At 31.0% G+C, this 16,290-nt stretch overlaps 2 protein-coding genes across 2 annotated transcripts in view; both read left to right on the top strand.

Annotated features, from left to right (window-relative positions):
• Positions 1 to 8,568, top strand: part of LOC105619776 — a 10,879-nt gene extending 2,311 nt beyond the window's left edge. Inside the window, exons 2-4 of the mRNA XM_012201296.1 lie at positions 2,004 to 3,082; positions 3,629 to 5,320; positions 8,445 to 8,568. Coding sequence (XP_012056686.1) covers positions 2,004 to 3,082; positions 3,629 to 5,320; positions 8,445 to 8,568 — 2,895 coding nt within the window. The remainder of the gene's footprint in view (positions 1 to 2,003; positions 3,083 to 3,628; positions 5,321 to 8,444) is intronic.
• A 3,047-nt stretch (positions 8,569 to 11,615) lies between these two features.
• On the top strand, positions 11,616 to 14,182 carry LOC105619765. The gene is made up of 5 exons (XM_012201285.1): positions 11,616 to 11,742; positions 11,924 to 12,404; positions 12,777 to 12,876; positions 13,342 to 13,497; positions 14,129 to 14,182. The coding sequence occupies exons 1-5, from the start codon at positions 11,616 to 11,618 to the stop codon at positions 14,180 to 14,182; spliced, it is 918 nt and encodes a 305-aa protein (XP_012056675.1).
• The last annotated feature ends 2,108 nt before the right edge of the window (positions 14,183 to 16,290 follow it).

The following is a 16,290-nucleotide window of genomic DNA, read 5'->3' as shown; positions in this document are numbered from 1 at the left end:
TATATATATTAGTTAGTAGTTAGTGTAGTTATTGTAGTTGTGTTGTGTTAGTGTGTGTGTGTGTGTGTGTGTGTGTGTGTGTGTGTGTGTGTGTGTGTGTGTGTGTGTGTGTGTGTGTGTGTGTGTGTGTGTGTATAAAATTAAGTGAGTTATATATAGATACGGATCTTAAAAATTATAATTTAATTGATTTGATTATAATCACGCTTTCGAGAATATTTTAAAAACAAAAGTTCAATTATAATTAAAAATGTGAATTTATATGGGACAAATAAATGAACAGTGTATACGTTATCGAAATTAATTCAAAAAGTGTTTCGTTGAATATCGATATCAATAGTTGACAGTCGTCTATCGAAAATCATCGGGATGGAAAAAGTGGATCGTACGCATGTTTCCTGATGTATATATATATATATATATATATATATATATGATGCGATACGCATCGACCGTAGACGAGTTAACGCACGCGTGTGTTTCGTGCAAAACGTGCACGGGGAAAGCATGTCGTTCCATTTCACTTGTCGTTAGAACACACTCGGTCCAGAGCCACCTTTCACGATTTTATTTCATTTTATCCGCTTTTTACGCGTACGCTATTAGAAAGTATTTTTTGTGTAATACACATCGAACTTCAAGTGCACGTAGTTTAATGGCCGGATGTTCGGACGTTTTCTCGTTCAGGATGAATGATTTCTAAAGCTTACACTTCAAATAATATGATATTCTCTAATCTAAGGAAACGAGACTAATAATTTATTAATATTAATAACAATTTATTAATAATTAGCGAATATGCGGTGCAATCGATCGTCAAGAAAATATTTCTGTTATCACCTTAATGATACATATTTGTATTTCGTCGCGAGCATTCCGTCACCTAATTTCAGTACATCGAGATAATATTTTATAATTCACACGCAATGACTTAACAACAAATTTACGGCGCAATCGCGCGAGAATTGTCAGCTGCGCGTAATTCCAATCAGGGATAATCGTCACGTTTGATAATAGAAAGTAACCCGTCACTCGATTACTACATTGCTATTTTCTAATGCCGGGAAAGAATGTCGACAATCTCAACGGGCTATTAAATTTCTCTCGTCGCCGAACCGCTGGAGCGTTGCCGACATGGCCGATTCATCCGTTACAAATAAATCGAGATGCATTGACGAGAATTCGCGGGATGCGACTTGAAAATCATACAGCTGAATGTTTGCCGGTATATTTATTCGTGCATCGCGCGAATATAAATCTGCAGACAAACTGCGGATTTCTAGGGACTCATAAGGCCGACTTTCGAAAACCTTTTTAAAACTCATTTCGCATTCCGGTCATCTTCGTTTGTTCTTCGATCGTCGCTATTATGCATGTACGCAACATCAGATGAACACGCTCACGCAAGAATTATAGTGCAGTATCTCTGATGAAGCGGTACGACAAAATTGGTGTGTCGATAAAAATTATCAAACAATGGAAGTCAACTATAAATTCAAGAATATTCCGCAACTTTGCATAGAATGCTAAAGTAACACTTTTCGAACACACTTTTCTTTTAAATTTTATTCATATAGAGTTTAATCCGCTGTTATTCTGTTTTTTTCTGTCAATGATTATTATGTTGTTACATTATTATGTGCTATTATTATATTATTATATTATTATTTTCTATTATATTCACATTGTATTATTAGCCAGGCTCATGAAAGTAGTTTCTGGCCTTTTTGCACTTGCAATAAATTGAATTAAATTAAAATCAAATTAACTATTATATTGCGGCTATTATTAGTTCAAGAAAAAAATTTAGGAACCTGTTATAATCGTTGATATTAACCTGATTACTGACTCTTATGTGATCAATTCAATAATTATTACATGTTAAATAAGCTAAATGTCATCAGTATAAAAAATATAATTTAATAAAAATGTTTCAAGAATTATATGACGAATGTTTTAGGAATTATATGAATTTTATATTAAGCAATTCAATTTTATTTCAGATTACTATTTTTCTATTCTTCGTGACTTTAACACTTAGCACATGCTATGACGAATTACCAAAACCAGGCTATACCAGAACGATGTTGAAAGTCTCTCGAAGTCTTCCGGGCGAGACGGAAGAGTTAAAAGTGCGAACAAGCGAAGGCAATGTGGCCACTTTAATCGTTAAGCGACGAGACAAATCATCATTCATCAATGATTCGACACCAAAACCTATTCAAGAAGAATCGAACTTCACTGCGGAAAATAAAAGAAATTTCTCAATAAATGTGCAGAATGAATCGATGTTCGATGAGAAGAATGAAAGCAAAAGGAAAGATGAGGTGCGAAAACTTGAGGAAGCTCAAATAGAACAGATCAGGGAGACGTTCTCTAAATTTTCAGAACCGAAAGATGAAAAATTAGATATTAATCGAGCCGATAAGAGACTGATATCTGAGAGAAGTCAGCCTATTGGCGTAATCGATTATGGGAATTGGACGCCGTTGGACGCGGAAGGAAGAGTTTTGAAGCAAGAGGAACCGGAGGAAGAGTATCGAAACTGGAAACCGTTGCAGACAAACTTGGATACTGTCGAAGAAAGAACAAATTATGACAGATTGGGCGAAGCCCAATTCGGCAGCGATATCCTGTTTGCCAGGAATTTCCAGGACCGAACTCAAAAGAATTTCAAACTTAACGATCGAAGTGTTGCGAATGAGGACGGGTTTCATTATATGTATATACCTCATATAGTGTCTACGAGGACAAATATTGGTGCCAATTTGTCAAAAAACCGAGATGGTAAAGCTGTGCCTCCGGAGGTAATCGTTCGATCGGAGATCAACGTGAAAACTATACCAAAGAGATCGCCCTTGTCATTGGACATCGATGGCACGCCAATAATTCATGGTACGAGAGTGTCCGATGAGCCTATCGACAAAATACAAACCTGGAGAAACGCTCGGGTTATCAATAACAAGCTTATAACTTCCGAAGACAGTTTAACGGTTACCACAGAGCCTCTTGTCGAGGCTTCCGACGATAACGCGGAAAAGAAAGAGAAATTTGAAAAGTTTTTTAAAAATGTTAATCGAAGGTAAGAAAAGATTCGATTTGCAGAAAATCGGCTGAGTATGATCTAAGTAAGATCATATTAGCCGACAAGAAAAATTTTAAGAACACTTAAAATAAAGACTAATATTATCAAAGCCATAGAAATATAGGAAGATAATTTATAAAAGATAATTTAAAATTAAAAAAATTTGGAATAAAAAAATGATCAAAGTTGTGTCTCTTATATTTCTGTTTCGAAATTGTTGTTTTCTTTTGTCAGTTATTTATGTGCTTCTTTTTTGTATTTTATAATTATATTAATTATTTTAGTTACAGTAGAATTTCATGTATCTATAACGTTCCAGTTATACAAGCAAGTTTGTGCTCAGTTCCAAATAAACTCATAGCTGAGATCTTATTATTCTAAGTACGGTGCTATAGTTAAGGTAATAAGAGCTTGATGTATTGGAACTCCAATTTTCTGAACATTAGCTCTTGTTATCGGAATTCTTCAGATAAACGGAGTTTTATTGTACTTATTAATGGTACTAGTCGTATTGAACGATTCCTATAATTTTCTGATTTCTAGGTACGGTCGCAACTACAACGAAGAAGCTCACAATGTGTACTTCGAGTGGGATCCAAGAAATTACAAAAGCGAAGCCTTGAAAGCCGAGGTTTATGAGCCACGTAATGATCATTACCGCGCGAGCGTCCACAAAAGGATGTTACATCCGGACGGCATCACGAACTATCCGATTTCTCAACGTTACACCCCGGAGAGTCAGACTATAGCGCCGGTAGCGTTGAAGTCCGGCGCTCGCGCGCCGGTTCTCCAATACGCCCATCCAGAGCTGGGCGTGCAACCGGCCAAGATTCTAAAGAATGAGAAACGCCGACCGGAAAATTTCCCGGAAAACCAACATTCATTTACCGAGCAACGTCATAAAAAGAAATATGTGCTGAACAATAAGAACATCGTGGACAGTTATACCACGAAGAACTATTATCCGAATCAGCACTTCTATGGCTTGAAACGACCGTACGAACCGTCCCTTTGGGTGAAGATATCCGAAAATCTGAAGAACCAGTTTTCCACCGGAGTCGAGAGGGTCTCACAATTCACTAGGCCGGTAATTGATCCTTTGGTGGAGGCTACTCATAAAATCTCGCAGAATCTCGGTCTATCCAAAGGCTCAACCAAGGAGGCTCAAAACAAGATCGACACGGTAGCGACAGGTACTAGCATTCTAATTCCGGCTCTAGGTCTCGTCGCATCTGGTGCTGCGCTCGGCATAGGCGCCGTGGCGGTTGGTCGATATCTCGACGTCGACGTTCTGAAACGATCGAATGTCGACGAAGACGATCTGGAGCACAAGCGTGCCTTAGAAACTGGAGCGTACTTAAAAACGATCAAGGATGATAATTTAAAATTGAACGAAGCGACACCGCAGACCTTGTACGTTCTGCAGAATGTTCCTCAGAACGATAAAACGAGAAACGAAGATATGGGTTCGGCAGAAAACGATGGAGTCTTCTTGGTTCTGGAAGAGGACAAACGAAACGCCGAGAGAATTGAAAATCGAGAAAGTAAACAGGTGGTGGATGAAGCCGATTACGTGGAAACTAATAGACGTAAAAGGAGAAGTCTCGATTATCTAGATATCTTCAAAGCGGATACTGACATGAAAAATCTGATACGCAGCAAGCGCTTTCAGAGAAAAGGTGCCGATTCCATCAGCGAGATCGTGGAAATCGATCTGCCTGCTGGCTCAGATCGCATCGATATCACTGAATTCCTAATTCCAAAAAATAAAAAGAAACATTCGAGTGAAAATGCTATTCTAGTTGTCAAAGACAGCTTGAAGATCCCAACAGAAAATTTTCGAGTAGACACGTCGGATCAGAACATATTAAATGCCGCTACAAAGATATTTGATGATAATTCGCGAGATGCAGCTTCAATAAATGAAGATAATGGACAACAAGGAAGAAATCTGAGAACCGATGCATTTTTCATGTTGGACAGATTGCAAAATTTCGAAAGTAATCTCGAGAAGGAAACAATAAATAGGAGACGAAAGCGAAGCGTCGAAAACAATCAGGAGCTTCTGGACACGTTGCAGAATCTGGAGAACGCAGAAGTGGCAGAAGTTGCTCACATACAGGGCGAATGGACGAACACACCCTGCGCAAAGAGGATATTTTGCGATACGATGATTCAAAGAGGTTCAGATGCCTCAGTGCTTATGGAGAAAAAGATGACGGCGTTATTAAGACTGTGAGTAATTTTGACTTATCACATTTTTTTAATCTATTAAAAAACAGAAATTTTTTTAATGTGTTAAAAAATAGAAATCTCTTAATTTTAATATCTTACATTTGGAAATCGTTGAATGATCTTAAAACGTAATTATTATAATTGAATGGATATGATTTATAAAAATTTAATAAATAATTTAAAGTTGAAAAAAATTTGGTAGAATAAACAACATTATTTCAGTTGTGACTTTTATATTTCTATTTACAAGTTATTATTTAGTCGGGAAAAAGTAATCTTGGTTTTTTTAATTTTTGTTAAAATGAAATATTAACGTTAAAATAATTTTTAAAATAAGTTTAAAAAATTAAAAAGATTATCAATTAAAATAATTAAATAATAATTAAAATGATCAATTAAAATAATCAACTTAAATAATCAACTTAAAAAATCACCTTCAATTAAAATAATTGCCGTTTGAATCTACTATTTTCTATTATCTTTCTAGCAAAAATTGAATTTCACTGTGATAAAAAAACCGGCTCTTTGATCAAAAATCGACTTAATTTTTCATTTTAATTGTGTTTCGAAAATGTTCTCCATTTAGACCATGTTGAATAAAATAGGTGAGATGTCTATTGAGTAGACTGCATGCGAGAAAACTTCCTACTGTAAGTCCATTAAGGTTTTTATTATGCATGAAGTAGAATAGAATTGTGCTGCAAAATGATCTTCATAATAAATCAATAACCTTTTTGCTGCTAAAGATTCAGCTTTTATATATTCGCCGCAAAATTCAATTTTTGTCAGAAAATGAAATTTTGATAGAAAAATAATACGTTTAAACGGCAATTAATTTAATTGAAAATAATCTTTTGAGTATTTTATTTGAATAAAAATTTTTGACAAAAATCCCGAATTACTTTCTCTTCGACTTAATATTATCTTATCCTATTAGTTTGTCTTTTGATTTATTTGATTAGTTTATTTAAAATTTTTGATATAAATTTTAATATTATTTGTGTTATTGAGACGCATTATGCATTTAAATATTTCATTTCTTCTTTATTAATAATTTTATTAATAATTTTTATTTTTGAAGTAGTACTTATAACAAATTGTTCCAAATTATCTTATAATAATAATTGATTGCAATATTACAAAGTATAATTTCTTATAAAAGAGATGTTATAACTGTAAGTAACAGTCCTTTATAGTTATAATATAAAAATGTTTGGTTGAATTAATTAAACTTTTGATTAAAAATAGAATCAGAGTTTTCTGGTAAAATCTACTCAAATTCTAATTAAATAACTAGAATTTTAATTAATATAATCTGGATTTTTCAATTCGTCCATTTTCGATGAGACATCTTTTTCAGTGTAACATTTATAAAGTAACTATGCGTACATTGCGTCATGCTCATTTTATTATATAACAAATCGCATTTGTTGGCAGTGATAATTCAAAATATAATAAACGATCACATCGATTTTCGCCGTGTTTTCGTGAAATCATACAAGCCAATTTAATTGGCCTAAACTATTAAGCTTGAAACATCAAGGAAACGCCGATAACAGCCAGTCAGGAACTTATAGTCCGAGCAGTGGATAACTTTCTTCCAGCTTTCGCCGACGACGTCCTACTGACTGATTCGACTTTTACCTCTTAGCACAGTTTCACTGTATGCGCACGATGTGCCCTGTCCGCTATCACGTTGGTCATGTGCGATAGAAAAAAAGAAAGAAAAGTTGACAGAAAGAGAAAGACTTGAACATGTTATCGAAAATAAAAGAAAAAATGAGACAAAGAGAAAACTCTCGTGCATCCAATGCGATAACTTACTTACCTCGCGTTCGCTTCTCTTTCCAGTTCTTAATCGCGATTAATCCCTGTCGGATCACTTTTTGATTTCATCACAGTACTTAGGCATCCCAATAATTAAGTGAAATGTGTTATTTCAAATGAGTCATCTTGGTAAAATTCATCATTGCGTGCATTGAAAGTGTAATATTTATTCGTAATTATTGATATATAATTACATATTAAATAATTAATGTACAAATTAATATAATTAATATATAATTATATATTAATTATATTGTAACAAATGCAAATGCTTTTTACACACTTTTCTATTTTTATCATTCTAGTGTAGTCGAGACTGTTTCATCTGTCTCTTATTTTCGAAAATTATAAGAAATAATTCGTAAAATTCGAGGAACTTCGAAATGTTTAGGAAATTTTGAGAAAGATTGATCGCTTGAGATAAGTTAAGAAAGCGAGATGAGAGAGAGATCTCAAGTTCTCGCAAGTAATTTCGATGACATTACGTATCCGTTATCCACGAATGGATTGTTAATGACAAATATGGCATTTCCTGTAACATGTGAAATATACAATTCAATTCATTGTGGATGCGTGCATCCATATACCGATGAGAGAGCAGAATTATATCATGTATTATGTTGTAATGCATACTATCGAGTAAGCAGTTCTCACGTACGTGACAAGAATTTACGGGACAAACCGCTTTTCTAAAAATAACAAGAATTTTAATGTCCAAGAATTTTAACAATAAAAGAAGGACAATATAAGTTTTCTTTGTCAATTTTCTGCTCATACATGCTTTTAAGATTTTAAAACTATTCTAAAACAGTTTTTTTCCCATATATTCGATTAGTCACAAATAATCAATGGATGTTAATTTAAAGATAGTCAATACAAGATTGTACTTTTCCCAAAAAAAAAACATTTTGCTCCTTTTTGCTTAAAATTGAAAAATAATTTTAATTAATAATGAATCGCATTTGTATTCTGGAAATATAATTAAATTTTACTCTGTACATATAATTGTGATGTATATCTAATAATTAATATATTTAATTAGTTTTTAATTACCTATTTAATTAACAAGTACAATAACTTTTAAATCAGTTTGTATATCTCAGTGCGTCTTAAAGAAAGCGAGTTAATTGGAGCGAGCGATCGTTAATGGAAAACATGAGAAGATTAAAAGATCCGCAATCTAGTGCACACCTAATTAGTAATTAACTGTGTACGGTGTCGGTCATTTGTCGAAGTATGTCTCCAACTTTCTAATAGTTTGTTATCCTACACTCGACATTTGCGCGTATACTTACAGAATTCAATCTGGAGCAGCCGCACAGGTGTCCAGTCACTTTGAGGAAGTCATGGATGCCATTAGAAGACACGATTGTTCCAGCTTCTTGTGCCCACAGGCGAGACCCGGCAACATCTTCTTTTAGATACGCTTGTAGTTCTTAAATTGCGACTCTTCTTTTACTAGTTGGCATTTTCAACTCTAGTTAAGTCCTGCTTGAAAAAATATTTTTCTTTTAACGTTTCGTTGCAAATACATCCTGGAAATCCAGCTGGTTAAATTTTTTTTTATTTTCTCGGACACAACTTAGAAACTATCTTGACATTTTTCATTAGGAAACAATTATTTCAATTAACAACGGGAAATATTTTCACATCAAAAATACAACTGTTACAGAAAATCTTGTACATATTATAGATAATTAGTAACAACACGCGAATTCTTTAGCTGTGTATAATAGCTCTCACGAAACAAAACAACAAAAAAATGAATATAAAACTTTTTTTAATCTGAAATTAGTTAAACATGTTTATTCAAACATGTCGATATGTAAAAATGCCAACAATAATTAAAGAATTAATATATCCTTTCCAAGACTTGCCGGGTATATTAAATTCGCGTGGTGTATTTTTTTTTATTAGGGTGACTGGCATGATTGTGATCAGTTGCATAAAATCTTTAACGTGATCTTTAAGAAAATATTTCGTTACATTTGCAATAATTTTGCAATTAAACAAGTTTCTATCAAACACATTGAATCAACGACGAACCAAAAGTGTACATATTTGCCAGCGAGGCAATTTTATTTAATATGCACTCATATTTGTAACTTAGATAATTAAGTATAGAATTTAAAGGAGAGAATATAAGTTCGGCGGTGAGAAAGTTGCGTCTTTTGCAATTTCCGAATGTTCACCATATCACCTAATCGTCCTTTGGTGAATTCCGTCGTTTTTTCTCGTCTTATTTCTGCATTCCTGCGTTCCGTTCGAATATAAATTATATCGTGCGTAAAATATAATTTATTTCGACGCGCTGAGAGATCAGAAACAATGTTACATGAGAATATATTATTAATTCAGAGAGAGAAGTCGTCGCCAATCGTTACGAGAATATATTTATTTCTGTCCTTACGTATAAAATTGTATTTGTATAAGTCAACGAATAAATAATATTTTTTACAACATATGTGCGGTGTTTGAGTTTTTTATTTACTCTTTATACTTCAGTGACATCTGTTTGCAGATTTTGAACAACTGCTAGAAATTAAGCAATGGTCGATTGATAGGCGGATGATATCGAGTAAATAACTTGCTTATAGTCGAAAAGAAAGTGTTGCATTCACGACATTTGATTCATGATGATTACTCATGTTACTATTGATTGTTATCCGAAAGGGTTTATAGAAGTACTCACAGATGGTAGCGGTTTAATCTTCTGTGTACTGAGCAAGCGCAAAATCACAGCGGTTTGGTATAATCATAAAGAACGAATCAGTTAAACGATAATTTTCGCTCCGTGAACTGCAATGAACGTCAATGAAGGTAGAATATATCTCGAAAAAATAGCAAAAGTATGCACCGCGATATTTTACTAAAATATAGGCGTGTCGTGTGAAAGTTATATAATACAATGTAGTATAAAAATTATATTTTCGATCATATGTGTGTTGATAGAAATTTTTATTCCAGTTTAAATTCTGTGCAATTTTCAAAAAGATTATTATAATTAAATTACTATTATTTGTAACAAATTAATGGAATCTTATATTATTAAATAACTTGCTTCATGTGAAATATTACTATTCACATTGATAATAATATTTAGTTTCCAATATTTTTCTAATTCTAGTCAATTTTAATATCAATCATTATTAGACTAATATTAAGTATTGTTACAATTTATTTCTATTTTCTTAATATTGCAAAAATATTCCTATTCTTGAAATGATTATATATTCTATTTGTTACTTAATATGTTGACTATATGAAACGATTTTTTAGTAAAGGATGCTTAATAAACATACAATAATAGTTACATAACTAACAGTCATAAATAAAGGGATAGGGGAAAAATTCGCTTTTAACAATTTGCCGCAAAAATCCACGAGAATCATAATTTTTTTCAAGGCGACTATACATCTGTCATAGAAGTTCGGAACTTTGTGTTCCACGAAAGTTTGCGAAAACCAGGTATAAAACTTTCTATGCTAGCAAATGCTTGCTTTCTCGATATATAGATTGTTCCAAAGTGTTTTTGAGTGGTAAAGTTGAACGATGTATAAATTGAACGATTAATTCTGGTGATGTGTGCACGATTTATTTCTGATTTCCCTCCGTTATAGACAAAGGGTTCGGAAACTTTAATTCTTAGAAAAAGAAACTTTAATTCTTAAAAAATACAATTAAAATAGAAATTTTTCGTCAGAATTGATCATCTTATAGGAGATTTTTTTTTTAAAGAGAGTTATAAATTACTAAGAGAACACTTTAAAGTTTTAGCTTTTTAAAAAAATGATAAATAATATTTTTTTACATTATCCATTATTCATCTCTCATTATTAATATTTCCTCTGAGGAGGTCTAAAAAAAAATATTAGGATTTAAAAAACTTACAATATTCAATACCAAATTATAAAAAATAATACATATAAAATAAATTATAACTGTGATATCTATAATTTAAAAACGTAACGAAAAGAATGATTTTATTTAGAAGTACTTAAAAATTTAGCTAAATACTGAAAATAATTTTATTTAGATCATCAATCGTTTAAACTGATTGCTAGAATGTTAAATCTTTTGCAGCATTGTCATCAAAGCTTTAGCATTCTACAAATATAATTATTCTGATGATTCAATGAAATTATTTTTAGATCTAACTACATTTTTAGACACTTCAATAAAACTTCTTTTTGTACGTTCATGAAATATAGTAATATTTATTAGCAAGTCAGAAAAACAAAATTTTAAAAATACACAAAATAATAATGTTTCTTCTAAATTAATAATAAATAGAAATATTCCTTTGATTTGACGAAATTTGATTTGGTTAGATATAAATTACGCCTTTGCGATGAGTCGCCAATGTTTACGGATATTAGGCGTATGGCCCGATCCATTTGTGAGTGATTCTAAACGGCTAAACATAAGATTCATGATCGTTGCGTGTATCCTGAGTTTTTACGTGATCATGCCGCAATTTACAAATATGATACTTGCTTGGGGTAACGTGGCTCGGATGGTGGAATATGTTGCCTCTGCAAATTTCAGTTTGATGGCACTGTGCAAGTTAGTCGGTACTTGGTATCACGGTGAAAGTAAGTTATCATTTCAAAAATAAGTTGTTATCGATATTTTTATTAAAAAATGTGGAGATTCGTTACTTATAATTATAAAATCAATATTGTAACTATTTTATCATATACAAACGGCTTTTCCGTACGTTCCATTTTTTAATCATTTTCATAGTTTATTGATATATCGTATTTAATTCAAAAGCACTTCGAACGCTGATGATATCGATCATGACCGATTGGATGACTTCAACAAACAACCGGGAACGAAATACAATGTTAAATATAGCAAAACGTGGGAGAACTTTATCTGTTAGATGTTTTATAACCATGACGGGTACAGTCACGTTTTACATATGTCTCAACCTCCTGAAATTCTATCGAAATGTGCATCAACCTCAAAGGAATCTCGTGTATCGATTTTCCTATCCTTACAACACTCAAAATACTCCGAATTACGAAATCACTTTTTTCACTCAACTTTCTGGCGGCATGTACTCGGCTATGATCAACTGTACCATCGACACTTTTATCTCGATACTTGTGCTACACATATGCGCACAGTTGATAAATCTACGAATGGCACTCAACAATCTGGTCGACGAATTAGCCAAAGGATCTATATCTTCCTCAAGATTTAAGAAAGGTCTAATTGCGATTACTATGCGTCACGAACATCTTATCAGGTATGCTGAAAAATTTCAAATAATTATTTAACAATGAAAATTAAATATTTAAAATCATTTATTTATAAGATATTTTTAAATAGAATTCATTCTTTCATATTTATAATACGATGTTCTAATATATAAAACAAAAAGTATTCTTTTAATTAAGACATTTTTTAAAAGACATACAAAATATGATTTAAAATTTTAATTTTAAGATCATTAGATTTAAATGAGGATTATAGAGTAGAGTAAATGTAAACTACCATTCCACTTTAAAAACTGTGGTTCTATATTAAATATTTTTTAATCTTTATATATAAATTAAAATTTTGTATATATCAAAACAATTATAATAAATCATATTAATATAAAATGTATGAATTCAAGGAACGCAAATACAGTCGATGAATGTTATAGCGCAGTGTTATTTGTGCACATGTTAGCTGCTACTTTTCAGCTGTGTTTTGAAAGCTTTCAAGTTTTTACGGTAAGAGAGATAATTTACTCTTTTTTTACAAAGTTTATGCAAAATAAAAATTGAATATATATCACACACACACACACACACACACACACACACACACACACACACACACACACACACACACACACACACACACACACACACACACACAGTAAAAATGTTTTTTCGCTAAATTATCTATTTTGCTAAAATAATGTGGAAATATATCAGATAAAAATTTGACAATACGGTTGATTTATAAATAATCATTAGACCGAGAAAAATATATGTATTATTTTCAGATAGTAACAAGTCATTTGGGTATACCTATTATCAAAATAACCTTCCTCTCGTTTTACTTTTCTCTTGTATTGACGCATTTGTATTTTTATTGTTATTCAGCTGAAAAACTTTCAACGGAGGTAAAATAATTATTATTTATGTATCAAAAAATGATTTTCCTAAGCGAAACAAAGATGTAATTTTCAGAGCACAAATATGGCGAATGGCGTGTATGAATGCAAATGGTATGATATACCACCAAGAGATGCGAAGAATTTATTGTTTATGATATATCGATCTACAATTCCGCTTAAACTGACAGCTGGAAAATTTGGAACTTTTTCCTTAGAAATGTTCGGAACAGTAAGACATTTAAGAAGAAAAATATATTATTTCACAATAAAAAATCCCATTTTTTACCTATAAAAAGAGTAACAAAATACGATTATGAACATTGATTTTCAATAAAACTTTTATTTTTTGAGGTTTCGCAAAATAAATAAATTTTATTTTAAAATTAAAAATGTTTCCTTTCGATCACATTAATTAAATAAGCTCTGAAGATAACTTTTTTCACCGATAATATGCGATTTTAAAAACATAGTTAATTTTTGTAAATTCTGATAAATAAATTTAAATTTATAAAAAATAAATAAAATACAATTGGACTTTTGATGATAAAAATTGGATTTTTGTTAAAAGTATGCAAAACTTTTTTTCATATCTTTATTAAACCGGAGCAATATAAAAATCTGCACTGAACTTTAAAGACTCAGATTGCAGATGAAAGATAAAAATTTTGTTTCCAATATAAGGGAGAATTAAGAATAAGTATTACCTTAGCCAATAATATAAAATGTTTTGTCACTTTGCATGAATATTGTACTTTTTTTTTTATGTATTATATAATGTATTAATATTCTGTATAAGAATAATATAATTATAATCATCCATAAAAAATTAAAAAAATATATTATATTTTTATTTTACATAGACGGTGAAAACGTCAATGGGATACCTATCTGTATTGCTGACAATGATGGATTAGAAAGTATAAATGTTTAAATAATAAATTAAATGCGCGTACTTTATTATTATTTATTTTCTACATACTATGTTAACAGATTTATACATATTAGATATTTGTAATATAATTTTTGCTGGACAAATATATGTTTTTGGCAACAAATATAAATTATTTATTTATTATCTTTCATCGTTATAAAGTAATTCTATATCAAAAAGAAAAGCACTACTGTAATCTTCAATTCAGTAATAAAAAATATGATAATTATATGTTATTCGTGTTACTATTGATTGTTCTACAAGAGTTTATACAAGTATTCACATAGATAGTAACCGTTATAGATAGTAACCGTTAAAAACCTTTGTATTCTGAGCAAGCGCGGTATACTGAAAATCAAGACGGTTTGGTACAATTGCAGAGAGCGATTCAGTCAACTGATCATTTTTGCGCTGTGAACATCAATGAACGCCAACAAAGGTAGAACATATCTCGAAAACAAAATAATAACAATTTGTGCACTGCAAGTTCTATTAAAAATATAATTATTTATATAAACATATAATAATAATAATACATTTTTACATTACAAATCAAGGATTGTTTATTAAATCAAAGAAAGAAATAATTTTTAATAATTTGTTACGAAAAATAGCAAAAAGCATAGTTTTTTACAAGGAGTCTATAGATCTGTTATAGAAGGTTAAAACTTTGGTGGTTCACGAAAGTTTGTGAGAATGGAAATAAAGCTTTGCACATTAGCAAAAAATGTTTCGTTTTCGAAGAAGTTTTCCTGCAGATATATAGTGTTTTTATATTGCAAAGTTGGATGAAATCAAGTTACGTGAAACAAACGTCAGTTGTGCACAAATCTTTTATTTCCAGAGAAACAGTTTACTAAAAAGAAATTTTTCAAAGTTTTGACAACTTCAAAATTGAAGTATAATTACAGCAACAACTTTAAATAACGATAAAATTTTGCAAGAAGATATCGCGAAGAGAGATGAGAAACTTAGACAATATAATCGTAAAAATAGTGTGACATTGAAAAAAAACATTTTAATCAAAAAATATTTTTAGCTTTGTTTTAGTAGAATATTATATATTCAATTTATTCTCAATTCATTATTTAATCACTTTAATTTTTATTTTATATATTATGTACACGAGTTTAAAAAAGTGTTAGCTTTGTTCTATAATAACATAGAAGCAACAAAATTTTTTTAATTCAGATACTAGACCATGGTATTCTTACATGTACTTTGACATTTTGACACTGGATCCAATATACAAATTGCTCCATCAAGTGATATTTTTTTTTATATCGATAAAAAATAGCTCGATTTTTCAATACTTTTAATCTATCAGTTTGCACATTATTGTACATACTTCTTTTTCCTCTTTTTCTTAGCTCGCATATGAAAAATCAGGCTATAAATAGCTTTACAAATATTGGAAAATTGAACTATTCCTAAAAAAAAGAATGTGACGTGATAGAACAATTTTGACACCGGATTCAGTTTCAAAACATTAAAATATATATAAAAATACTATGGTTTGATCTCCGAATCAAATATTAAATTTTATTTAGTATAATCTATAATAACGAATTATATAAAAAATAATATAAATGAAGTGAATTTCTTCATAAGTGTTATAATACAATTAAAAATAAAAAATAAGTAACTTCTATATTCACCACTAATTACAATAAGATGATTTTAAATAAGATGATTACTTCTAACAAATGAGAAACAAAATTCGAAAGTGACAAATTAATATATATTGTAAATTATATATAATAAGCAATGATGTTTTTCCAAATATTTTAATTTACAGATTTGAATTATATGTTTACTCTGACTCGCCAGTGGTTATGGGTATTTGGCATATGGCCCGATCCACATATGTCTTTGAGTAACTTTCGTTGGCCAAATATACGATTCGTTATCATCATATGTAACATATGTCTGTACGTATCAGCGCCGCAAATGATGAATGTGATTCGTGCTTGGGGTAATGTGACGCGAATGGTGGAAAATTTTGTCTCTGCGAATTTTAGCTTGATGGCAATATGCAAACTGTTCGTTACTTGGTATCATGGCAAGAGTAAGTCCATTTCACGCGACAAT

This window comes from Atta cephalotes (assembly GCF_000143395.1).
Source record: "Atta cephalotes unplaced genomic scaffold scaffold00002, whole genome shotgun sequence".
NCBI classification, from domain to species: domain Eukaryota; kingdom Metazoa; phylum Arthropoda; class Insecta; order Hymenoptera; family Formicidae; genus Atta; species Atta cephalotes.
Note: the sequence above shows the minus strand (reverse complement) of the source record. Positions and strands in the feature narration are given on the sequence as shown.